Source organism: Equus przewalskii, unplaced genomic scaffold (genome assembly GCF_037783145.1).
Source record: "Equus przewalskii isolate Varuska unplaced genomic scaffold, EquPr2 ChrUn-13, whole genome shotgun sequence".
Taxonomy (NCBI): Eukaryota; Metazoa; Chordata; class Mammalia; order Perissodactyla; family Equidae; genus Equus; species Equus przewalskii.
Genome location: NW_027228750.1, coordinates 7,968,154 through 7,995,023, shown reverse-complemented (window position 1 = coordinate 7,995,023; position 26,870 = coordinate 7,968,154). Strand labels below are relative to the sequence as shown.

Genomic DNA, 26,870 nt, shown 5'->3' with positions numbered 1-26,870 from the left:
ATTGAAGCATGAAGCTAACTTTGGGGGAAAAAAGCTGGATCCACATGCATTGTTTTAAAAAAATTAATTCCATGGAGGTCAAAGATTAAAATGTAAAAAATAAATCACAAAGTATTAGAAGAAAACATGTGATTTTTAAAAATGAAATCTTGGGTTAAAAAGCCTTGTTTGCTTAAGCAAGACACCAAAGCCAGAACTCATTCAGAAAAAAAGACTGATTATTAACCACATATAAATTTAAAACACTATAGACAGAAGTATCATAAAGAGGGCCTGGCCCGGTGGCGTAGCAGTTAAGATTGCACGTTCCACTTCAGCAGCCAGGGGTTCGCAGGTTTGGATCCCAGGTGCGTACCTATGCACCACTGGGCAAGCCATGCTGTGGCAGGCATCCCACATATAAAGTAGAGGAAGATGGACACAGATGTTAGCTCAGGGCCAGTCTTCCTCAGCAAAAAGAGGAGTATTGGCAGCAGATGTTAGCTCAGGGCTAATCTTCCTCAAAAAAAAAAAAGTACCATAAAGAGAATAAAATAAATAAACTGAGAAAATATATTTGCATCACGTTTGAGAAAGTTCTAATTTATTTAATAGATAAAGACAGGGCTAATTTATTTATGTATAAAGAGTTCTTCCGGGGGCCCGGCCCCATGGCCGAGTGGTTAAGTTCATGCCCTCTGCTTCCGTGGCCCAGGGTTTCGCTGGTTCAGATCCTGGCTGTGGACATGGCCACAGACCGTGCTGAGGCGGCATCCCATGTGCCACAACCAGAGACACTCACAACTAAAATATACAACTATGTACTGGGGGGCTTTGGGGAGAAGGAGAAGGGGGAGGGAAAGGAGAAGGAAGAAGATTGGCAACAGATGTTAGCTTAGGTGCCAATCTTTAAATTAAAAAAAAAGAGTTCCTCCAAATAAAAAGCAAAAGTTCAATAGAAAAGTGAACGAAGAACATATACAGGCAGTGCTCTGACAAAGAAATACAAATGACTCATAAAATTAAACAATAACACTCATTTAAAAGAATGCCAATTAAAAGAATGAGGTAACGTTTGTCACGTACCAGGCTGGCAAAGATACAGTTGAACGATGTGCGCGCTCTTCGGGAGGCAGATTTACAGTAGCTCTCAAAATTCCTTTGACCCGTCCATTCTATCGCTGGGGATTTCTCCCATAGACAGACTCATACACGCATAAACAGCACCTGTTTTTAAGGATGTTCATTTTAGCATTGTTTTAAATAATGAAAACATCTGGAGACAAGCTAAATGTTTATCAGTAGAAAATGATTAAGTAAATGATGGTTTAGCCATAGGATGAATTGTTGTGAAGCTAGTAAAAAGAATGAAGTAAATAAGGGCTGATTTGGAAGGATGTCTAAAGTATATCATGTGGGGAAAAAGTATAGAAAATGAATGTATTAAGCTCCTATTTACATATAAGATTTCTTAAAAGGTGAACAAGTGTGGCCAGTACATTGAACTAAGGGGTGGAATCATCAAAGCCACTTCATTTTTGGCTCCAACTGTCCCTTTAAGTTTGCTGCTTAGTGGGGATGGTTCTGGCCTGTCCCTGGATTTTTCTGCTGACTTGGAGGAAATGAACATTCTATAGTCAGTGTAAGATGAAAACTCAATCTCGGTTTACTAGCCAGTCCCAGGTAACAACCAAGACTCCCAGCTTGAACGTGTGTTAAATCAGTTGTGCTTCCCCAGCCTGGCTTCCTTTTCTCTTTCCCTGCTTTATCCTCCCACCCCCTCATTTTCCATCTTTCTTTCTTTTTTTCTTTTTAATATTGCCACCTGAGCTAACATCTGTTGCCAATCTTTTCTTCTTCCTCCCCTCCTCCTCCTCCTCCTTCTTCTCCTCCTTCTCCCCCCTGACAAAGCCCCCCAGTACATAGTTGTGTATTCTAATTGCAGGTCCTTCTGGTTCTGCTATGTGGGGTGCCACCTCAGCATGTCCTGATGAGCAGTGCTAGGTTCGCACCCAGGATCCGAAACAGTGAAACCCTGGGCCACCGAAGTGGAGCGCGAGAACTTAAACACTCAGCCACGGGGCCAGCCCCTCGTTTTCCATCTTGCTGTTATGATTTCTGAACCAGCTTTAGTCAAAGTAAGGGGAGAGGGAGCAGTGGCAAGACAGGAGAGTTGTGACTTAACTGGTATGGTCTTAAGAGGGCTTCTTGCCTCCAGGGCCTGGCAGATGTTTTAAATTGACATTTTTTCCTCCTGACAGTATTTATGCATTTTCCTCCAGCCACTGCTTCCCATCAGCCCCTGCTTTTCTGATATGCCTTCCAAACAGCAGGCTTTCTCTGCTGGGGTGCCACTGCTCTTTCCTTGGGTAGGATTGAAAATGGATCCAGGCTATTTTTTTCCACATGGCCCACATCTGATATATGAGAATCAGCATGTCAGAAGGCTCAAGGTCTGAGAGAAGGCTCATGGGACTAATGTAGAGTGAGAGAACAGAGACAGGAAAAGTGAGAGACAGAGAAACACCCACAGAGAGAGCCAGTTATGTGAAAGGGGATGGGGGAGTTAGGCAGGGACCAGGTCATGCAGGCCTTGAGAATCTGAATCTGTGAATGTGGGGTGCAATTCAATTCTAACAGTTTAAGGGACGATCCTCAATAAATATCTGTTGAGGTTTTTGGTGGGTTTTTTTGGCACCTGAGATAACATCTGACGCCAATTTTTTTTCCTTCTCCTTCTCTTTAAAGCCCCCAGTACATAGGTTGTATATTCCAGTTGTAGGTCCCTCTGGTTGTGCTATGTGGGACACGGCCTCAGCATGGCCTGTTTTTCTTGTTTCACATAGTTTTTGTCTTTAAGAGCTGCACGGTCAAGTTGAGGAGATAGACATATACACCAGTGCATTACAGTACAATGTGGAGACATGAAAAGAATTGAATGCACTGTGAGCAGAGGAGCCAGCCAAGCCTGCCTAGGGGGAAGCGAGAAAGTCTCCACAGAGAAGGAGTCATTTGGAAGTATCAGGTGAAGAATAGCTGCTGGATGGGACCAAGTGGCACGATAGCAGAGTCTGATTGAATGACAGAGGTGAGGGAAAGAAGGAGGAGGCAGATCCTGGAGGATGGGGAAGGGAGGTTTGGGGGCCCGAAAGTGATATAAGGAGACGAATCAAAGTATCACCTCTTTCTCTTTTCAGGGACTAGGTCTCTTCGGGGTGAGACTGGAGGAAAAGGACCCTCAACGGCTATCTCTACTGGAGCTTTTTTCTGACAGGTAAGAATTGGCTTTGCACAAACACATGCCTCATTGCCAGGAGGTTTTCACAAGGCAGATTTGGCAGGGGAAGTCCTTGGACTCTCCTGGACTTCTTCCTGCTTCCTTCCCGTAAGACAGGCTGTCGAAACCTCAAAGGCGTAAAAGGCCCAGGGTGTGCATCTCAGGGGAAGCTGGCCAGGGATACGGGAGCAATCACTATGGACCAGAAGTCTCTCTGGGCAGGTGAGTGTGGGGCTGATCATTCAGCAGGAAAGTTGATGAGAAGGGAAGGGGTAACGCAGACCTCTGGAGGAAGTAACGTTGTTCCTCTCCTGGGACCTCAGTCTCTCTGTTCACCTCAGTATCAAAAACTGTTGAGCTAATAGAATGTCCTAAGGGACCCGTCTAACCTTTCCTAAGTGGGCAAGGGAACAGCAGTGGCCGGGGTCCTTTGGGCCATCAGGGTGTTCTCAGTCTGCATTTACACAGAGGGGCCCCTTGCCCACGTTGGAACTGGAGTTCAAGACAGGAAAGAGACCAAGTTTCCTTAGTCTCTTGAAGTATGAGCACTGTATTGAGAGTCACATTTTTCGTGGGCTATGCTTTGGGTACATTTTAGAACTTTGGGGGAGCCCCACATTTCTCATCTGTATAATGATTTGTGGGATGAAATGTTTTCTAAAATCCCTCTTTGAACTCTAAAGTCCTGATCCGAAACTGGCTTTTGTGGTGACTGAGAATTTGGATAAGGTGGGATGAGACTAAATAAACAGGGCTATGAGTGAACAGGGAAAGTTTACCTGGAGGAGATGGGGGAAAAGAAGCCATTTCATTCTGTCTTACCTCTTTCATCTTGACTATGCTTTCCAGGCAGGACTGCCCCCTTGGTAAGGGCAAGAAGCCTTTCAAGTTCCCTGCTGAAGTTCTTAGCCCTGGGTCCTTGGGAGAGTAGCCCACAGGGAGGCAGCACTTTGAAGTGCCTGGAGGCTGACCTGACAATAGATGTGGCAAGCAGCATTTTCCTAACCACTTAGTGGGTGTGTGGAGGAGTGAATCCCTGCCTTCTCTGCCTAAGAAGGATGCAAATCAGCAAGAGAGAACCCTAGAGCTGTTTTCCCCAGCCCTGAACTCTGCAGAGGAGGCACCAGCTCTAGCAGCTGTGTCATCCAACGTTTCTCTCCTTTTTAACCGCCTTTTTCTCCATTTTCAGACCCCCAAGGTGTCCTAGTGTGAGTAAGTCTAGACAATGTTCCCAGGCTAGGGGGGGCTACAGTTCAAGGAGTCTTGCCTTTTGGGTGAAGTTTCCAGGACTCAGGGTCCTGCTCTCTCCTTCCCTTTAGGAGGGTGAATTAAAGACAGAATAGTCACACCAATCCTCTTAGCAGGAGATGTCTTCTGGAGAATGATGCAGGGTCGGTGAGCCGAGGAGTCGAAAGAAAGATTTCTTGGACTCTTAAGATCTGGCAGTAGTGCTCTTTTATTTAGAAAGTAGAATAGCATGGGGACAGGACCCATGGGCAGTCAGAGTTTCTGCTGCTCCAAGTTGAGGGTTAGAGCTAAATTTAAGGCATAGGTATGTGAGTTATCTCTTTACAAGACAAAGAATATGTAAAAAAGTTAAAGAGGTATCAGTGCCTGTAGGGTCCGGCCATTTGGCGGTCCCACAACTTTTAGATAAGAATCAAACCGGATTGAGTAAATGGCAGAAGTCACTGCTTGAATTTTATCCTCAGCTAAAGACAAAGGAGGATTTGTTGGGGGGGGGAGGGGCTCAGTTACATGAGGTTGCCTGACAGTAACCAACTTAAGTTCTTGCCTCTGGCATTGATTAAGAGCTTCTAGAGATAAGACCATCCCCCCCCCTTCTTCCTGGCACAGAGAGGGAGGCATCTTCACAGATAGAGGTTTCCCTTAGAAATGTAAATGTTTCCCAACAAAGGGGCAAACAAATTCCACTCCTTGGAGCCTGAATCTCATCTGTAGTTTTAAAACTAACCAGCCTAAAAATCCTCATCAGAGAATAGGCTGGGCGTGACCTCAGACGTGCAGGCTTAGAGCGCTAGCAGAGCCAGCTTACGCTCCTCAATTCACCTTGCCTTGTTTCAACAGTTAGTTGTACATAGGGTAACGATTCATCTCAATTTACCCAGGACAGATCTGGTCCAAGCTAGTGGCCCAGGAAAATTATTAATAATGCTCCTTTTCACTCTCCAAAGTGTCTCATTGGACCATAAACTATATGGTCACCCTAACTATATTCAGTCCAGACTGGGCTGCGAGCCCGCTGAGTGCAGGGATGGCATCAACTTTGTTTTAGTTTCCCCAATATCCATGACAACGCCTGGCACAGAGCAGGTAATTCAATAAATGTTTGTTGGATAAATGCATGAACAAATGAATTCCTAGTTTGGAAAATGTTTCTTTATAGGGCTGTAGAGTCCCCAGGGGCCCGAGGACTGGAGGTCTCAAGGCTCTGTAAAGAGACCACAGCAGCTGTGGCTGCAGTGCCCAGAGGAAGTGCAGCTGTGCCTTGCATGTAGCACAGCCACATACTCACTGATGCGGGGTCGGTGAGCCGAGGAGTCGAAAGAAAGATTTCTTAGACTCTCAAGATCTGGCAGTAGTGCTCTTTTATTTAGAGAATAGTGTGGAATAGCATGGGGACAGGACCCATGGGCAGTAAGAGCTTCTGCTGCAGCCGCTTCTGCTGCCCCCACTGGCATGGGGACAGGGCCCATGGATAGGCAGAGCAGCTGCTGCTGCCCCCGCTGGCATAGGGACAGGACCCATGGGCAGGCAGAGCTGGTGCGTGGGGACAGGACCCACAGGCAGTCAGAGCTCCTGCTGCTGCCCCCGCTGGCATGGGGACAGGTCCCATGGGCAGGCAGAGCTGGTGTGTGGGGACAAGACCCACAGGCAGTCAGAGCTCCTGCTGCTGCCGCATGGGGACAGGACCCATGGGCAGGCAGAGCTTCTGCTGCTGCCACTTCTGCTGTCCCCACTGGCATGGGGACAGGGCCCATGGGCAGGCAGAGCAGCTGCTGCTGCTCCCGCTGGCATGGGGACAGGACCCATGGGCAGGCAGAGCTGGTGTGTGGGGACAGGACCCACGGGCAGTCAGAGCTCCTGCTGCTGCCCTGAGTTGAGGGTTAGGGCTAATTTTATAAGGCATGGGTACGTGACTTATTTTTACTGGAAAAAAAAGAAAAGATGATGTAAAAAGTCATTAAATGATTTCAGTGCAGATGGGGTCTGGTTATTGTGCGGTCATATAACTTTAGATACGAATCTGGCCATATAGATCGGCATGCAGGTGAGGATGCCCCGGGCTTCTCTCCCTGGGGCAGTCCTAATTCATACCATAAAAAAAGTCCACTGGGTCGTATAGTTTGGCACGTAGGCCAGGTCACCTTGGGCTTCTCTAGCTGGGGCAGCCTTAATCCACATCACTCACTGCCACAGTCTGAGACAGAAGTACCGGGTTTGGCTCAACAGATGTCTCTCCCTACCCATCTCTTACAGGTTTAGTGGTCTTGCTACTTCTGCAGGGAGGTAAGTAGTCAATGAGTCACTACTGCCTGGATCTCCTGGGCTGGGTCCTTACTGATGTTTATTTCTGTTTCTGCTTCACTCTTTTTCTCTTGTTTACTCTCCCAGGTCTGACACTAACATATGTATTACTCTGAGGTTTTGTTCTGTGTATCTCATTGTGCATCCATGGCTCTGGTTCTATCTCTTGAATCTCTCTCTCTCGTAGCTACCTCAATGTTGTGTGCATCATCTCTTTCTCTGTTTATCTCTCTGTGTCACTCATCCATCCATGCACATTGAATCTCTGTGCTCTGTGAATGTTTTACATATTGATGTTATCTGTCTCTCGATGTATTTCTTTACTGGGTCTGGATGCTCAAGTGCCAGCACCAAGGGCCCAGGCTGAGCAACCTTCAGAGGCTCTGGCTGAATAAGCAAAGGAGGCAATGCCTGTTTTAGGAGAAACTTGTGGTCTTCTGGGCTCTAAGGTAACAGCACTAGGCTCCCATTGGCTTTCTTCACTCGCCTCCAGGATCTACCTGCAAACTGGTTTGTTACTTTACCAACTGGTCACAGGACTGGCAGGAACCAGGAAAATTCACCCCTGAGAACATTGACCCCTTCCTATGTTCTCACCTCATCTATGCGTTCGCCAGCATCAGTAAAAACAAGGTCATCATCAAGGACAAGAATGATGTGATGCTTTACTAGACCATCAACAGTCTCAAAACCAAGTGAGTAGGATAGGAGTGGGAAGCATCCGGGGTGGGTTTTGGAGGAGAGAAGGTAGTCCAAAACTGGGCCTAAGGCCTACTATCTCCATTCATTCATTCATTCATTCATTCATTTGTTCCAGTGTATTTCCTTGGGTATAACTCTGATCCTACCTGTTCTTCTCCCCAGTGCCTCATCCCTTCACTGAATTTAGCTGCTAAGCAGCCAGGCCCCATTTATCCATATTCTTCACATCAGGAATTAAACCCTTTAGGCAGTTTTCCCTGGCAGCCAGTAGAGAAATAATTAGCTTATTCTTCTACTCTAGGAATTCCAAACTGAAAATTCTCTTGTCCGTTGGAGGGTACCTGTTTGGTTCCAATGGGTAAGACCACCATCACTCTATTCTATGTTCATTCTCCCATGTAATTTCTAATCATCACCACTTTTCCCCCTCCTGAGAAGAGACATTGAGTTCGGCTTTACGGAGGTCATGCCTTGGTCCAGATGGCAAAACTGATCTGCATTTTTGTCACAAGTTGAGGCACAGCCCTAGGTTTCCTGGTGTCTTGGAAGGAACTCTGCAGGAGCTTAACACAAGCCCAGATTGTTAAGGCCTGGGAGAAACTGGGCTGTGAGCGGTAAACTCACAATTATTTACAGAAGGTTTTTACCCATGGACTATGGGGGGATGGTTTTAGTTGGGAAATGGAATTTTTTTATTCACCTGAGGGTTTGACTTTGCACCATGAGGGTGGGTTGGGTGTGTAATTTCCACTTAAAACCTGGGCCTTGGCCAGCAGCAGTGAGTGGACTGTGGCATTCTGGGTCCTTGTGTAGCTGGATGGCCTGAGAGTGCAGAGAGACAATCAGGTCTGCTTTGCTTTAAAAAGAAAATAGATATTAATACAAGGCATCCCTTATAAATTATAGTTCCTATTCACATGAAAATGATACCCCGTTTACATCCAGAGCTTAATGTAAGGATGAAAGACAACTTTTTGCAATCTTAAAATACAGTTAATCTAATTTTGAATTTCTTCTGCCTTAATTTTGTAAAGGGCTAGCATTTAAAAAGTCTAGAGATCTTAAACTCAGCCACGTGAGGCTGTCAGCTTTCACAAGAAGTCTGGATAGGACAACTTCCCCATGTAGCTTGTCAGTACGCATTGCAGCTGGAGTAAGCAGAGAAAAGAACTAAACATTCGAAGACCTATGTAGATGAGTGACCTAGGGAAATTTAACAACCTCTCTGAGCTCAGTTTACCCATCTGTAAAATGTATATCACACCTAGTTCATAAGGTAGTTGCAAGGATTTTGAATGAGGTTATGCATGTCACGTGCCTGGATCAGTTATCATCCAGTAAATGTCAACTTTTTCTTCCTTTTCCTTCTCCTTTTTTATCCAGAATATGTTCATTTATGAAATAAGTAGATTGACTTAATTAATTTCTAAAGTCTCTACCAGTTCTAAAATTGTAGAATACTTAGCAACTCAATTTCTACAGGCAGGAAGAAGAAAGATCAACCTACTTAACTTTTCTGGCTCTGCGTTAACCTCACCGTGAACTCCTTTCCTTTATGAATAGTTTTCCGTGGCAACTATCCTTTATTTTTTATTTACTTAAAAAAATTTTTATTGCAGTAGCATTGGATTATAACATTATATAACTGTCAGGTGTACATCATAATGTATTTTGAATTCTGTGTAGATTACATCATGTTCACCACCCAGACACTAATTACAATCCATCACCACACACATGAGCCTAATCACCCCTTCTGCCCTCCTCCCTCCCCGCTTCTCCTCTGGTAACCACTAATCCAGTCTCTGTTGCTATGTGTTTGTTTGTCATTGTTTTTATCTTCCACTTATGAGTGAGATCATATGGTATTTGACTTTCTCCCTCTGACATTTCACTTAGCACAATATCCTCAAGGTCCATCCATGTTGTCACAAATGGCTGGATTTCATCTTTTCCTATGGCTGAGTAGTGTTTCATTGCATGTACATACCACATCTTCTTTATCCATTCATCCCTTGATGGGCATCTAGGTTGCTTCCAAGTCTTGGCTATTGTGAATAATGCTACAATGAACGTAGGGGTGCATGTATCTTTATGCATTTGTGTTTTCAAGGACTTTGGATAAATACTCAGCAGTGGAATAGCTGGATCATATGGTAAATTTATTCTTAATTTTCTGAGGAAACTCCATACTGTTTTCCATAGTGGCTGCATCAGTTTGCACTCCCACCAGTAGTGTACGAGGATTCTCTTCTCTCCACATCTCCAGCACTTATTGTTTCCTGTCTTGTTAATTACAGCCATTCTGACCAGAGTGAGGTGATATCTCATTATAGTTTTGATTTGCATTTCCCTGATAGTTAATGATGTTGAACATCTTTTTATGTGCCTGTTGGCCATCCGTATATTTTCTTTGGAGAAATCTCTGTTCAAATCTTTTGCCCATTTTTTAATTGGGTTGTTGTTTGTTTTGTTGTTGAGATGTATGAGTTCTTTGTATATTTTGGATATTAACCCCTTATCTGATATATGGCTTGCAAATATCTTCACCCAATTGTTAGGTTGTCTTTGCGTTTTGTTGGTGGTTTCCTTTGCTGTGCAGAAGCTTTTTAGTTTGATGTAGTCCCATTTGTTTATTTTTTCTATTGTTTCTCTTGCCCAGTCAGACATAGTATTTGAAAAAATGCTGCTAAGATCGATGTCAAGGAGCATACTGCCTATGTTTTCTTCTAGAAGTTTCATGGTTTCAGGTATTACATTCAAATTTTTAATCCATCTTGAGTTTATTTTTGTGTAGGGAAGGAGTAAGATAATGGTCTACTTTCATTCTTTTGCATGTGGCTGTTCGGTCTTCCCAACAATATTTATTGAAGAGACTCTCCTTTCTCTATTGTTATGTTGTTGGCTCCCTTGTCAAAAATTAGCTGTCCATAGATGTGTGGGTTTATTTCTGGCCTCTTGATTCTGTTCCATTGATCTGTGTGTCTGGTTTTGTGCCAGTACCACGCTGCTTTGGTTACTATGGCTTTGTAGTATATTATAAAAACAGGGAGTGTGATATCTCCAGCGTTGTTCTTTTCCCTCAGGATTCCTTTGGCTCTCCAGAGTCTTTTTTTGATCCATATAATTTTAGAATTCTTTGTTCTATTTCTGTGAAAAATGTTGTTGGAACTTTGATAGGGGTTGCATTGAATCTTTAGATTCCTTTAGGAAGTATGGACATTTTAACTATGCTAATTCTTCCAATCCAAAAGCACAGAATATCTTTCCATTTCATGTCTTCTTCAATTTCTTTCAATAATGTTTTACAGTTTTCAGTGTACAGACCTTTCACGTCTTTGGTTAAGTTTGTTCCTAGGTATTTTATTCTTTTTGTTGCAATTGTAAATGGGATTGTATTCTTAATTTCTCCTTCTGCTACTTAATTGTTAGTGTATAGAAATGCAACTGATTTTTGTGTGTTAATTTTGTATCCTGTAACTTGACTATATTCATTTATTATTTCTAAAAGTGTTTTAGTGTATTCTTTGGGGTTTTCTAGATATAAAATCATGTCATCTGCAAATAGTGACAGTTTCACTTCTTCCTTTCCAATTTGGATCCCTTTTATTTCTTTTTCTTGCCTGATTGCTCTGGCTAGGACTTCCAATACTATGTTAAGTATGAGTGGTGACATTGGGCATCTTTGTCTGGTTCCTGTTCTTAGAGGGATAGCTTTCAGTTTTGTTCCATTGAGAATGATATTAGCTGTGGGTTTGTCGTATATGGCCTTTATTATGTTGAGGTATTTTCATTCCAAACCCATTTTATTCAGAGTTTTCATTGTAAATGGGTGCTGTATCTTGTCAAGTGCTTTCTCTGCATCTATTGACATGGCCATGTGATTTTTATTCTTCATTTTGTTAATATGGTGTATCATGTTGATTGATTTGCAGATGTTAAACCATCCCTTCATCCCTGGAGTAAATCCCACTTGATGATGGTGTATGATCTTTTTAATGTATTGTTGTATTTGATTTGCTAGTATTTTGCTAAGGATTTCTGCATTGATGTTCATCAGTGATACTGGTCTGTAATTTTCTTTTCTTGTGTTCTCCTTGTCTCGTTTTGGTATCAGGATAATGTTGGCTTCATAGAATGAGTTAGGATCTTCCCCTCCTCTTCAATTTTTTTGAAGAGTTTGAGAAGGATAGGTATTAAATCTTCTTTGAATGTTTGGTAGAATTCACCAGGGAAGCCATCTCCTCCTGGAGTTTTATCTTTTGGGAGGTTTTTGATTACTTTTTTGATCTCCTTACTGGTGATTGGACTATTCAAATTCTCTATTTCTTCTTGATTCAGTTTTGGAAGGTTGTGTGATTCTAAGAGTTTATCCATTTCTTCTAGATTATCCACTTTGTTGGCATATAGCTTTTCATAATATTCTCTTATAATCTTTTGTATTTCTGAGGTGTCTGTTGTAATTTCTCCTCTTTCATTTCTGATTTTACTTATTTGAGCCTTCTCTCTTTTTTTCTTGGTGAGTCTAGCTAAAGCTTTGTCAATTTTGTTTATCTTTTCAGAGAACCAGCTTTTGGTTTCATTGATTTTTTTTCTATTCTTTTTTTAGTCTCTATTTCATTTATTTCTGCTCTGATTTTTATTATTTCCTTCCTTCTGCTAATTTTTGGGCTTTGTTTGTTCTTCTTTTTCCAGTTCCTTTAGGTGCACTGTTAGATTGTTTATTTGAGATTTTTCTTGTTTGTTGAGGTAGACCTGACTTGCTATAAACTTCCCTCTTAGAACCACTTTTGATGTATCTCATAGATTTTGACATGTCATAGTTTCATTTTCATTTGTCTCCAGGTATTCTTTGATTTCTCCTTCAATTTCTTCGTTGATCCAATAGTTGTTTAGTAACATTTTGTTTAATCTCCAATTTTTGTGGCTTTTCTGATTTTCTTCCTGTAGTTGATTTCTAGTTTCATACATTTGTGACCAGAAAAGATGCTTGGTATTATTTCGATCTTCTTAAATTTATTGAGACTTATTTTGTTGCCTAATACGTGATCTATCCTGGAGAATGTTCCATGTGCATTTGAAAAAAATGTGCATTCTGTGGTTTTTGGATGGACTGTTTTATATATATCTATTAAGTCCATCTGGTCTAATGTGTCATTTAAGGCTAATGTTTCCTTATTGATCTTCTGTTTGGATGATCTATTCATTGGTGTAAGTGGAGGGTTAAAGTCCCCTACTACTATTACGTTACTGTCTGTTTCTCCTTCCCTGTCTGTTAATAATTACTTTATATATTTAGGTACTCTTATGTTGGGTGCATAGACATTTACAAGTGTTATATCCTCTTGTTGGATTGTTCCCTTTATCATTATGTAATGCCCTTCTTTGTCTCTTGTTACAGTTTTTGTTTTAAAGTCTATTTTGTCTGATATAAGTATTGCTACTCCAGCTTTCTTTTCTTTGCCATTTGCATGGAGTGTCTTTTTCCATCCTTTTGCTTTCAGTTTGTGATTGTCTTTAGGTTTGAACTGTGTCTCTTGTATGCAGCATATATATGGGTCTTGTTTTTTTTACCCAATTGGGTATTTGATTGGAGCATTTAGTCCATTGACATTTAAAGTAGCTCTTGATAAAAATGTATTTATTGCTATTTTGTTATTTTTTCTGGGTGTTTTAGTAGTTCTTCTCTATTCCTTTCTTCTTCTCTTGCTTTCTGCCCTTGTGGTTTAATGGCTTTCTTTAGTAATACATTTGGTTTCTTTCCTCTTACTTATTTGTTTATTTATTATGGCTTTCTGGTTTTTTGATTACCATGAGGTTCATATATAATAACCTACATATATAGCAATCTATAATGAGTTGATAATCTCTTTAGTTAGACCTCTTTCTAAAAGCTCTACTCTTTTACTCCCCTCCTCCCACATTTTATGGTTTTGAAATCATATCTAATCTCTTATTTTGTACATCTATCCATTGCCTTCTTATCATTGACATAGGTAATTTTAGTACTTTTGTCTTTTAACCTTCATATTATCTTCACAGGTGGTTGATTTGCTACCTTTACAGTATTTTTGCCTTTTCCAGTGGTTTATTGCCTGGTGTTTTTTTAAAATAATTTTCATATCCATATTTGTACTCTTCTCTTTCCCACTTAAATAAGTCCCTTCAGCATTTCTTGTAGAACTTGTTTCTTGGTGATAAACTCCTTTAATTTTTGCTTGTCTGGGAAACTCTTTATCTCTCCTTTCATTCTGGATGATAATTTTGCTGGATAGACTATTCTTGGCTGTAGATTTTTTCCTTTCAGCACTTTAAATAAGTCGTCCCACTCTCTTCTAGCCTGTAGGGTTTTGGCTGAGAAGTTGCTGATAGCCTTATGGGCTTTCCTTTTTATGTCACTTGTTGCCTTTCTCTTGCAGTTATCTGGATTCTCTCTTTCTCTTTAATTTTGGGCATTTTAATTATAGTGTATCTTGGTGTGGGACTCTTTGGATTTATCTTATCTGGTGCTGTCTGTGCTTCCTGTATTTGGATGTCTGTTTCCTTCCTTAGGTTAGAAAAGTTTTCAGCTATTATTACTTCAAATAGATTCTCTGCCCCTTTGTCTCTCTCTTCTCATTCTGGGACACCTATGATATGAATGTTAGTGCACTTGATGTTGGCCCAGAGTTCCCTTAGACTGTTCTCATTCTTTTAAATTCTTTTCTCTTTTATCCATTCAGCTTGGGTGATTTCCTCTAGTCTTTCGTCCAGCTCACTGATCCAGTCTTCTGTATCATCTGCTCTGCTATTGAGTCCCTCAGGTGAATTTTTCATTTCCAGTATTGTATTCTTCATTTCTGATTGGTTCTTTTTTATATTTTCCAATTCTTTGTTGACATTCTCACTGTGTTCATCCAGTCTTTCCCCAATATCAGTGAGCATCCTTATGAGTTTTTGTTTGAACTCCTTTTCAGGTAGATTGCTTATTTCTGTTTCATTTAGTTCTTTTTATGAGGTTTTGTTCTGTTCCCTTGCTTGGAATATATTCCTTTTCCTCCTCATTATACCTCTTTTTCTGTGCTTATATCTGTGTATTAGATGAGTCAGCTGTGTCTCGTGTTCTTGGAGAAGTGGCCTTATGCAAGAGATGCCTTTTGAGTCCCAGCAGTGTGTTTCCTTTTCTTCAGCAGTCAAGATGTTCCAGGAGTGACCCTTGTGTTGGCTATGTGTGTCCTTCTGCTGCCACAGAGTTTCTCTTACTGCAGCTACCCAGGGAGTCTAGGCTTTCCCTCCCTGGGTGACTGTTTGTAAATCAGGTTTGAGGAGCCCCAGACTGATGGCTACAAGGTCTAATAGCACCTTCCTGTTGCTGTTTTCCTGTTAAATGAATAGGCACCCAGTGTAGCTTGTTGCAAGGCTCAGGGACTTACTGTTGTTGTAGGCCTCAGGCCTGCAAGGCTGTTGTCAGCTCTCATAGGATTGCAGCTGAGTGGGGCTGGCCCCAGGCACAGGAGCACCTAATTGTTTCAGGCTTTGGAAGGTGGGGCTGATCCCCTTTGTGGCTGTTTGTGAAGCACAGGTCTTCTGCCACTGATAAGCCCCACTCCCCACAGGTCCACACACACCGTCAACACAGTCCTGGCCCTTGCACACTTCCAGACCCCCTGAAGAGTTGCCCCACTGCAGAGGCCCCTACCTTTCCACCAACAGTCCCCACAGTTCACCTGGTCCTCACACATGCCCTGCCCCACAGAGGCAGACACACTTGCCTGCCTGTAGAGGATCCAGGCACCCAGTCTATGCAGACTGAAAAGTTGCCCAAGGATGTGCTGTTGGGTGGGGCCAGTCCCTAGGGTGGGCTGCCTGTCCTGGCTTAACTGGATTAAATCTGTGCTCTGGTGGTGTGGCAGACCCCAGGGCTAACAGGCCTGGGGAATAACTCCAAAAGTGTCTGCCAGTGTAGGTGTCAGCATGCCTGAACTAGGTCACAGCAATGGTCGCCACCAACGTCTCAGTCTCCTGAGAGGTCTCACTTCTCAGTGAGATGGGCCCAGAGCCTACCAGGTGAGTCTCTTTTCATCAAAGGACTGTGCACCTTGCTTTCTGGTGATTTTATGTTGCTCTGAGATGGGTGAATTTCTGCATGGACCCTTTAAGAGTTGGGTTTATTCCACTTATGTCAATAGCTTTTCTGGAGTTATTCCTCATTGTAGTTAACAGCCAGTGAAGCTAGACAGTAGATCACTCGTCTCAGTTGTGCTGAGCCTGAAGGATGCTTATAGCAGTAAAGTGCCCCTACTCAGGTCCCCACTTCTCCAGGGAGGACTGCATACCTTAGGATGGCTTCTGCCCGGCTGACTATGAAACTCCACCATTTGTGAAGGTGGCTTTCTTCTCTCCAGAAGGAATTTCTGCCTCTTCCACCTCAGGCAGGATTGTCCCTTGTTGTGGGGGTTCTTTTTATTCCAGTTTTCAGTTCTCTCTCTGGGGTTATTTTTCCAAGAATAGTTGTAACCTGGTCATGTTCATGGGAAGAGGTGAGTTCAGAGTCTGCCTACACCACCACCTTAATGAGATCTCTGCCACAACTATCCTTTTAATTCCCAAATTCTCTCTCTCATTCCTAATACTTGCTTAAGTTTTGATTCAGTTAAAAATATCTTCATTCATTCATTCTTACATGCCTGCATTCATTCATTCAATACATAATTTATTGAGTACATGTTTTGTACCAGTTTAGTGGTTAAAACTGGGTCTTTGGAGATAGACAAATTTGGTTTGGATTTCCCTTTATGGACATGCAAGCTGCATGCAAGATGTGTAGCTTCAGGCAAATTCTTTGATGTCTCTATGCTTCAGGTTTCTTTAAACTATACAATGAGGATAATAACAGAATCTCCCTCGGTGATGTTGTGAGGGCAGGCCACACAAGCAAACTGATTAGTGTAGAGCTCATGTGCAACAAGAGCTCAATGTTTGCAAGAATTGTTGTTATATTATTAATGTGGTTATTATTATTAGGTAAATGGCAAACTTTGTGCCAGGTGATATGCAGAATACCTAAAAATGTGTAACACACAGACTTGCTTCTAAGGAGAAAATTAGTAAATTCCTATTGATTGGTTGTTTTTCCTAAAATTGGAGACTTCTGCCTCAGAGCCTCAGATGCCACTGCTCTCTTTTGTTATAATCATTGTAAGCACTTTTGAAACACAAGAGAGAAGTTAGAAACCTATTTCTACCATGGTTTTTGGATAACAGGCCAGTTTCTTGTTATCTTTTTCACTATGCAGCTGAGATACATACAGAGACCCAAACCTCAATTTCATATTGACTGAAACAAAATGAATTCAAGACTCTAAATTTTCCTGGGGGTGGGAGGTGTTGTGAGAGCTGGGAAGTGACACAAGTCAAAGGATGTCCCCAGGAAAATACCAATATCTTGTCTACAGCTTTGGATTTTAAATGCTCTGTGGCAGCTAAGAATCAATTTAATGGCTTAAGAATTCCAGTTCAGATTAAATCCTCTGAGAGGCTGCTGCTTTCAGAGTCCTCCTTGCTGGTCATCAGACGCCCTGGGACTGGGGAGATTTTGGTTGCTTGTTTGGGGGAAATCCCCATGAAGTCCAGCTCTGTTTTCATGGAGCTTTCCAAAATGTGATCACTTTGAGATACATGAGACAGGATTGGATCCTCCATCCCATTTTAGAGATGGCCAGACTAGAAGCCAGAGAACTGGTTAGTGGCCAAGTGGACACCAGAAAGGACTCTGATCTGGGACATGAACCCAGATGTCCTGACCCTAAGCCCACCACACTGCAAACTGCCTTTTCAAGGGTATAATATGTGAAAGAAAACCAGAGCTGGACAGTAGGTAAAGAGATAAAAACAGATTTTATTCAGGAAGTACTGTGATAGGGGAGAAGAGAGCTCAGTATAGTACTGGGCTCAGTTCTGAACACAGCAAAGGTGAGTGGGGATTTGTAGCCAAGAAGCAGGGTCAGGGTTGGGGGTGGTGGCTTGGAAATTACTAAGGGGAAACATTAGAACTGGGGAGATTCTTGCTAAGCTGACTCGACAGGATTCTTGCTGAAGGCAGGCCAAGGAGACTAGACATCACCCAGGGGATGATAAGGCAGGAATTTGATCAGATATCAAGGCTGATCTGATATCAAGCGTGGGAGATTCTTGTTAAAATGACTTAGCAGGATTTTTGCTAAAACTGGACTTTGCAAAAATGGACACAGAAGTGCAAGGTCTCAAGCCCTAGTTGAGAAGAAGGGTTCAGAGGAGCCCGACTAAAGTTTGGTCTTAGAGAGAGTCGTTGTCAAAGGCAGCTCCACTACCCTGCAGGAAGGTCTGCAGAGGCCACAGTCTCCCTCTACCCGACCTGGTCAATTTTCTGGCCCAACAATCCTTCCTCTCCCTAGCTGTTCCAGAAGGGGCAAGGATTGGGATAGAAAAATAGTGGGAAAGTATTGGGGAAGGGAAGACTATTTCAGGATTTCTGTGAAAAACATGTGCTATGGACATTGCTTCTTCTTCCCAAAAACACCTGTATTACTTCCACCCAGGTTCCATGCCATGGTCGATTCTTCTACATCACACTTGGGGTTTATCAAATCTGTAATCCTGTTTCTGAGGAACCGTAATTTTGATGGGCTGGATATAAGCTGGATTTACCCAGATGTGAAGGATAACACTGATTTCACTGTGCTGATTCATGTAAGCCAAACTCCACCGTACACTCAGTACCTTTAACAAGCAGAACCCATGGTCACACCAGGAGAAAAAAGGAAGAGACTGGCTCTGGTTGGAAGACACAGCCCTCACTTTCCAAAAGCCCCCACTGATGGAGGAAAAGCTCCTGGTCCTAATTTACAGCAAGGACAACATCAAAGAATAGAGCCTCCTTACACAATAAACAAATACCACCAAAACAAAGCAACATCCATATAAAAGAGTATGGGGCCATAGAATTTCCTGAGTACTGAGACAGCTTCATAGAAGTTCTATCAGCTAGACCAGACAATCTATCAGGAGGAAACCTAGATGGTTCCTTCCTGGTGGAGTGAGGTTGGGTCTCCTCCTGCCCGATATGAAGAGTTGCTGAGCAGATACAGGCACGAGGCATCCTCATGTGGGAATGGGAAGGAAAGAGTTGATCTCTTCCATCTAATGTGGTCCTAGAAACATCATAGATCTCAGGCAAGAACCTTAGCATTGTACTCTGAGAGGGGGAATCTGACTCCTTGTTTCCTTGTTTTTCATAGGAGTTAGCAGAAGCCTTTCAGAAGGACTTTGTAAAATCCACTAGAGAAAGGCTTCTCTTGACTGCAGGAGTGTCTTCAGGGAGGCAGATGATTGATAACAGCTATCAGATCAAGAAATTGGCAAAGTGAGTACATTGGAGCACCTCCTCCATCCCTCTGCCTCCCTCCTAGTCCATGTGAGTGATGCGTGTCAGTATGTCTGAGGAATGAAGGGAGGAGGGAATCGTGAGAGTCACTGTCCTAACCACATCATGCATACAGGAACTTCTCCTTTATGGATAATTTCAATACTTCTAACAGCATCCAAAGCCCAAAATAAATATGTATAATTGCTTCTACCTCTGTTCATCACAGAATCTCTTCCTTTGCTTTTGGCACTCTGGATTTCATCAACCTCCTGTCGTTTGACTTCCATGGGTCTTTGGAAAAGCCCCTCATCACTGGCCACAACAGCCCTCTGAGAAAGGGGCAGCTAGACAGAGGGATGAGCTCCCACTACAATGTGGTGAGTCATCCGGAAGAAGTGTGGTGGGATGCTGGCTGTGGGGAGGGGCCAAGGAGAACTCAACACTTCCAGAGTGACTTCTGTCTTAAACTGTGGAGGAGATATATGCCCAACAGGTACTTGGGGAAGCCTGGGAGCTAGTGAGAACAGGGGAAATGCTTTGACTAGGCTCCTGGAAAATGTCAGAAGGCCTGGTAGTTGAAGTGCCCTGAGCTGTCTCTGGCCCATAGTGGGAACAGTACTGTTCAAAACAGTCCTGTGAGGTTGGCTGTTCAGGAAGTGTTACTCTCACTTCACAGATGATGAAATGGAAGCCCAGAAAATTCAGTGACCATTCACAGTTGTGTTTATGAGAAGGTCTTGAAAAGTGGTGAAAAATGGAAAGTCCAAGAAAAAAAATTTTATCAATAAAAAAATGTGTTGGTGGTGTTCTGATACATATATATGGATATGTATTCCTAAAATTTGGGGAGAAAAAAATGTTGTCTGGGTTGCATATTTCCAGGCCTTCACATTTAAAGTTACTAAACTGGTCAGTCCAAAGCTGGGTCTTCTGATTTCCCATCTGGGGTTTTCCAGGTCACCACATGATCGAGTCACACCAGCTTCCTTCACTCCTTCCTCTCTCTCAGCTGTCTTTAAGGATGAGACATATCCTTATCTTCTCTAACCCCTTATTTTGTTCTGGAGGGCAGTAAAGCCCAAACTAGCCTCTTACTTCCCAACCTGGCCCTTTGGATCTGATGTCATTGTGAGGACTCGCAGTCAAGGATTCTGACAGCCACCTTGCCCCCACCTTTGTCAGTAAGCACAGTTAATCATAGTGTGGACAAATTACATAAGCAATTGACTCAAAGGGGAAAGAAAGAGGGTGACAACCTTGGTTTCATGTTTTCTAGGTCACTTGCCTGATTTCTTTTGTGATCAACTGTCTAGTTTGTTTTCATGACTAGAAAAAGCTGAATTAGTCTCTTACTGTTGAAGAGCATTTAGTGCATTAGAATAAGCACTCTGGTTCTGGTGGGACTGTCCACACTCCACCAATGTAGAAAAGGATTCAAAGAGTTGTCTCTGTGAAGTTTGGGATGGTGGTTAAGAAAGGCCTGACACCTTACTTTCCCCCACACACTGGGCCTCAGCCTATCTTCTCTTCCTAGGAATACGCTGTGGGTTACTGGTTAAACAAGGGAATGCCTGCAGAGAAGATGGTCATGGGCATCCCCATGTATGGATGGTCCTTCACACTAGCCTCTGCAGAAACTGCCTTGGGGGCCCCTGCCACTGGGCCTGGAGCTGCTGGGCCTGGAGCTGCTGGCCCCATCACCAAGTCTTCAGGCTTCCTGGCCTATTACGAGGTACCTGGAACCTCACTGTGCCCTCAGCTGCCCCCTGTCTCTGGGTAGGGGTTCCAGCTTCAATCTAACAATAACAGAGTAATGCATCCTGAGTGCTGTGAAGGGAAGTACAGAGAAGTATTGGAACATATAAGAGGAGCTCCTAACTCTGACTTAGGAGGAGGTCAGGGAATGCTTCCTGGAGGAAGTGATATTAGCTAAAATCTGAAGAGGAGATTGGGGATGGGTAGAAGAAGGCATGAGAGACTGTCGCAGGTTTTTGACTTGGTCAACAAAGTGGATGGCAATGCCATTTGTTGTAGGAAAGACAGGAGAAGGAGCAGAGTGGGCATTGGTCCTGATCATGAGATCAGTTTTGGAGATTCTGAGTTTGAGAAGCCCGTGGGACATCCAGATCCCTGTGGGACATATAAAAAAGTGAGTGGTTTGGTATATAGGTTTGGATTACAAGAGGCCAGTCTATGCTAGAGATGTTGATTCTAAAATCAACAGCATAAAGATGGTATTTGAAGCCAAAGTATATGAGAGAAGTGGTTAGGGCCCAAGACAAAACCCAAGGACCTCCAGCACCTAAGGAACAGACAGAGGGAAGAGGCGTCCACTAAGGAAACTGACGAGATCAACAAGGGAGGGCAGGAGGAACCCATACATTTTGTGCCAAAGAGCTTAGAGAAGCAAGTGTTTCAAGAAGGAGGGAGTGGGCAAATGTCTCAGATTCTGTCCTGAAGTCAGATAGACTTAGCATCATAGGGATAGCAATCAAAGTTGTCCAGCTGATTAGACTATCATTTCTTCCTGCCCCTCCCTCTGGGGAAATTGAGGGGGAAAAAGCATAGGGACGCCAGAAATCAAATAATAATTCCACCAACAGGAACTCTTGGGACACTTCCACATCCAAAACACTGGGTACTGTGGGAGCTAGAAATAAGTAATTTTCCATTCTTGTCTCAAAGCGTTTATCGTCAAGGTGGAAAGAATGTAGAATACAAATATAGCTAGTTAAACAACGGTTTAAAAACAAGATAACTATAATCGTTAACAAAATTACAGAAGTATTGCAAAACAAGATGTGATTAAGTGGCCAATGAGTGGTGTGGAGGGCCATGAATTCAGAAATGGTGACTGAGGAAGGCTCCATAGAATAGGAGAGATATGTGCTGGGCCTTGAAGGATGGGTAGGAGTTTGATCAGGTACAGGATAGAATATTATCTTACATTCTAGTCACCCCTTGGAGCCCTAGCCTGACTCCTTGTGAGTGTGGGCGCGCCATGAGCCCATATTGAGTGACTTGACATCCACGGAGGTACTTAATCAGTGTAACGCTCAATTTTTCCCCTCACCTCTCACAGGAATGATTGAGGCAACCATCGGTGCAGTTGGCAAGGGGATATAGAATGGGTCATCATGAGCGTCCTCACTGAATCTCAGGGTGCCTGACATTGAAGGAAGAGAGAGAAGCTGACCCATCCTTGGGTAGCTCTAGTTTAATAGCAACAATACTCTTTTTTTTTTAATTTTTAATTTTTGTTGCACTAATATAGGATTATAACATTATATAACTTTCAGGTGTACATCATAATATATTTCGAATTCTGTGTAGATTACATCATGTTCACCACCCAAAAACTAATTATAATCCATCACCTCACATGTGTGCCTATTCACCCCTTCTGCCCTCCTCCCTCTCCCCTTGCCCTATGTTAACCATCAATTCAATCTCTGTTGCTATGTGTTTGTTTGTCGTTGTTTTTATCTTCTGCTTATGAGTGAGATCATGTGGTATTTGATGTTCTCCCTCTGGCTTATTTCGTTTAGCATAATACCCACAAGGTCCATCCATGTTGTCACAAATGGCTGGATTTCATAATTTCTTATGGCTTAGTAGTATTCCATTGTGTATATGTACCACATCTTGTTTATCCATTCCTCCCTTGATGGGCCTCTAGGTTGATTCCAAGTCCTGGCTATTGTGTATAATGCCGCAATGAACATAGGGGTGCAAGTATCTTTATGCATTTGTGTTTTCAAGTTCTTTGGATAAATACCCATTAGTGGAATAACTGGATTATATGGTATATCTATTCTTAATTTTGTGAGGAAACTCTACTGCTTTCCATAGTGGCTGCACCAGTTTGCACTCCCACCAGCAGTGTATGTGGGTTCCCTTCTCTCCACATCCTCTCTGACACTTACTGTTTCCTGTCTTGTTAATTACAGCCATTCTGACCAGAGTGAGGTGATATCTCATTATAGTTTTGATTTTCATCTCCCTAATAGCTAATGATGTTGAACATCTTCTCATGTGCTTGTTGACCATTCACATATCTTCTTTGGGGAAATCTCTATTCAAATCTTTTGCCCATTTTTTAATTTGGGTTTTTGGTTTTTTTCGTTGTTGAGATGTATGAGTTCTTTGTATATTTTGGATATTAACCCCTTATCTGATATATGGTTTGCAAATATCTTCACCCAATTGTTAGGTTATCTTTTCATTTTGTTGATGGTTTCCTTTGCTATGCAGAAGCTTTTTAGTTTGATGTAGTCTCATTTTGTTCATTTTTTCTTTTGCTTCCCTTGCCCGGTCAGACATGGTACTTGAAAAAATGCTGGTAAGACTGATGTCAAAGAGCGTACTGCCTATGTTTTCTTCTAGTAGTTTCATGGTTTTGGGTCTTACATTCAAGTCTGTAGTCCATTTCAAGTTGATTTTTGTGTATGGAAGGAGTAAAATAATGGTCTACTTTCATTCTTTTGCATGTGGCTGTCCAGTTTTCCCAACACCATTTATTGAAGAGACTTTCCTTTCTCCATTGTATGCTCTTGGTTCCCTTGTTGAATATTAGCTGTCCATAAATGTGTAGGTTTATTTTTGGGCTTTCAATTCTTACTAGCAACGATACTCAATATAAGGGATAGAGAGGGCATTGCTCACAATCTGCTGGTGGGTTTTTAACGTGGACCACTGGATACACACTCCCTCATCTCATGGAAAGTTTAATTTGATTGTTCGGTTTATCACTCTAGGTCATTATAACTTTGGCAAATTGATATTTGCTTAAATATTCAACTTTCCATTTTCCACCCTCATTGAGGCAAGCACGAGTGTAGATAATCCAAAAAGAGTGAGAAAGCCAAAAAGAATTTTCCATGTGACTTTGAAATGGTTTTTTTTGCTGGAGATTTATCTTTTTTAGTAGCTCTTACTTATGCTAACAGAAAGAGACTATAGCTGATGATAGAAGTGGGGATCCCAGGACAGGTGTATTGGGAATGGTAGGGGGCACAGAAGGAGTAATAGGATTGAATTGGGGATAAACTACAAGGTGGAGAATCATGGTGATGGTCCTCACAATACTATGTATTTATAGAGCACTTTACTGTTTTCAAGGTTCTTTTTTTTTTTTTTTTAACATGTATTAGTTCATTTGATCCCAACAGCAATATTGTAAGAAAGGTATATAAGAGATGTTATTATACTTACTTCCATTCTGCAAATGAAGAAATGGGAAGATTTACTGGTCAGTGCTGTGGTCTGACCTGGACCTCAAGTATTGTCTGCCCTCTAGCTGTGTGTGGCTCCTCCTAATGAGGCCTTAGCACAAAGAGTTCCCAATGGTTCACATTGGACCATCCATTTTGTATGTTGTATCAGGTCATTTCTCTCACTGTCTGAGTGAAATGGGATAAAGGTTCTGATATTGTTCCCAAGACCCTAGTGGCCTATCTGCCTTTTCTATCTCAATGGGTTTCAAGAAGAGCCCATAAATGACCTTCTTGCTCTCCCTTCCCCCACCAGATCTGCCAGTTCCTGCAGGAGCCAAGATCACGAGGCTCCAGGATCAGCAGGTTCCCTATGCAGTCTCAAGGGGAACCAGTGGGTGGGCTATGATGACATGAAGAGTGTGGAGACAAAGGTAGGTAGGCAAGAGGCTCTGGGACAAGAGAACACCCATTTGGGTGGGGAAAGGGGTATGTGGTCAAATGCCTCAATACTCCCTTGAGTGAGAGAAACTCCTGGGCCCCTACTCTAGGATGAGATCCAGTGGCCTCTGTGGCCCAAGACTAGTAGTGACTCTAAGCCACCCCTTTGAGCACCTATGGTACAGACAGGAGAGATGGAATAGATTCAAGAAAGAATCGCGAACAAAGGGAGAAGTGAGGATTGGAGAGAAGAGAGGAGTGAGGAGAAGGGAGAGGGAATAAAGGAGACATTGGCACCTGCATAGAGCAGTTATCTACCTCATTGATCACCTCAGGACAAACGTCCTTCAGTCCTTCTTGTGGCTTACCTCTTTAGGAAGCTCTGGCTTTCTGAGCCTACCAGTTCTTAGACCTTGGTAAGACTTTTGTTTGCCTTCCAGGCTTAGAGCAGGAAGGAGGCGTCAGTGTAATTGACAACCCCAGGCCACTTGACTTGCTAGGGGCTTCCTAGTTTCTACTCCTCCTCCTGGGGAGTTTTCAGAGCCTCTAAGAATGCAGGACCTGGGGTGTGATGATTCCATGAGCCAGAATGAGAGGTGGTTAACAGTGGGTGGCCCTCTCTTGATCTCATTAGCCTTCCTGAGCAGCCCTTCCCTTCAAGGAGTCCCTATCTCCATAAGCTGTAAGTCTACTGCTGCTTTCTAAATTTAAACTGTCATCGGAACCTGACTTGGGTCATGGGCCTTTAAGGGCCTCTTCTAACCTCTGGATGTCCCTCTCTGCTTCCCACAGGTTCAGTTCCTAAAGAATTTAAACCTGGGAGGGGCCATGATCTGGTCTATTGACATGGATGACTTCACTGGGAAATCCTGCAGCCAGGGCCCCTACCCACTTGTCCAAGCTGTCAAGAGAAACCTTGGCTCCCTATGAAGGTAACTGAGTCCAGGACAGACTGGGGGTGGGAGGAGAGTTGGGAAGAACGGGACACAGGGACTCGGGGAGATCATCTTCACAGATTTGAACTGATCCTTTCTTATGCTCCTGTGGACCTTCTGCCTTGTTTATTGATTAGGCTGGTTCTGTCCTTTTGGTGGGCTTCCCATAGGCTTTTAAAATAATAACGATAATAATTTTGATTACCATTTATTGAGCGCAGTCTGAGCTAAGGGCTTTCTTTACAGGTATATTGGGGTAAACATTGACTCCATCATAATTCTTCATTACAAAACATCAGCCTGTCTTAATTTTTTAAATCAGAATAAACCTGATTCTATGCCCTTAACTCACTGGGTTGATGAGAAATCCAATCTCAACCACTCACAGCTGACCTTACTTTAGTCTAGAGGTTCGAGAGTCCCCATGGGCATCACTGATATGCTCTTATGCAAGCCTACCTAGTGCCTTAAAGGCAGGTGATTTGCCTGCTGCTCCATCCCTGGGTCCCAGGTTCCCCAGGTGCATCGTCTATCCTCTTGGGCAGGTGAGAGCTATTGCTGACCAACCAGTCATGCTGAGGTCCATCAGAGTGGAGGAGCAGAGGACTGGGGACCACTGCAGACAGACAACTGGAGAGGGTTGGCCATGCTGTCCTGGAGAAGGACCCAGAGCGGTTTGAAATTTCCTGGACTGGTTGATTGGGCAGCTCCCTTCCAGCTCTGAGCATCTATAGTTTAGTAACTTGTTTCAGGCCTCAGATTACTCACTTGGGCTTTAAAACATTCTTCCTCTTGTTTCCAGGCTTCACTTACAGCTGAACAGGCAAGGTGACCTCGCTGCCTGCTCCCTCTCCCGGAATTCTTGTGTGGGATTGTTAGAAGTTGGAAGGGGCCCTGCAGTCTCTTTCCTCCAAGCCTCCTCTTGACTTTCTCTCCGACTTCAGGCTGGGCTTAGCTTCATTCTCCCGCAGCTGCGGACTTGTTGCCCTGAGGCACAATAAAAAAAATCATTTTGCTCTCCCAAGTATGGGCTCATTTGTGCAATCCTTGACCCTGTGGTTTAAGGCTGTCCTGTCTTTATTTGTGGGGCCCAGGGCCAGGGTACAAACGGAGGCTTGCGTATCATAAGTTTAATGTTTAAAAGAGCTAACTGTTAAAGTATGATTTATACCCCTGAATTAACAAAAATGATTTCACAACAGCATAGAAGATCAGGCTTAACTTTACAATTCTCAGATTTCTCAGAATTCTGTACCAATATGTGGCAGCATGTGCCCTCGGCTCCCAGCTCACGGGTAACCCCCTTCTCTCTCTACCTTCAGCTCTGTCTCACAGAGCAGGGACCTCACACACACACTTGTGGACACCTTAGTTTTCACATCCAAGCTTCA

The 26,870-nt window shown here is 43.0% G+C and overlaps 1 protein-coding gene across 1 annotated transcript; it reads left to right on the top strand.

Moving 5' to 3' along the window:
• Nucleotides 1–3,453: 3,453 nt before the first annotated feature.
• Nucleotides 3,454–25,474, top strand: CHI3L2 (chitinase 3 like 2). The gene is given in 11 exon segments (XM_070607622.1): nucleotides 3,454–3,478; nucleotides 7,299–7,500; nucleotides 7,809–7,865; nucleotides 18,064–18,214; nucleotides 18,763–18,887; nucleotides 19,117–19,267; nucleotides 20,425–20,622; nucleotides 24,420–24,432; nucleotides 24,435–24,484; nucleotides 24,487–24,537; nucleotides 25,337–25,474. Coding segments are annotated over 11 exon segments (1,161 nt in total).
• The last annotated feature ends 1,396 nt before the right edge of the window (nucleotides 25,475–26,870 follow it).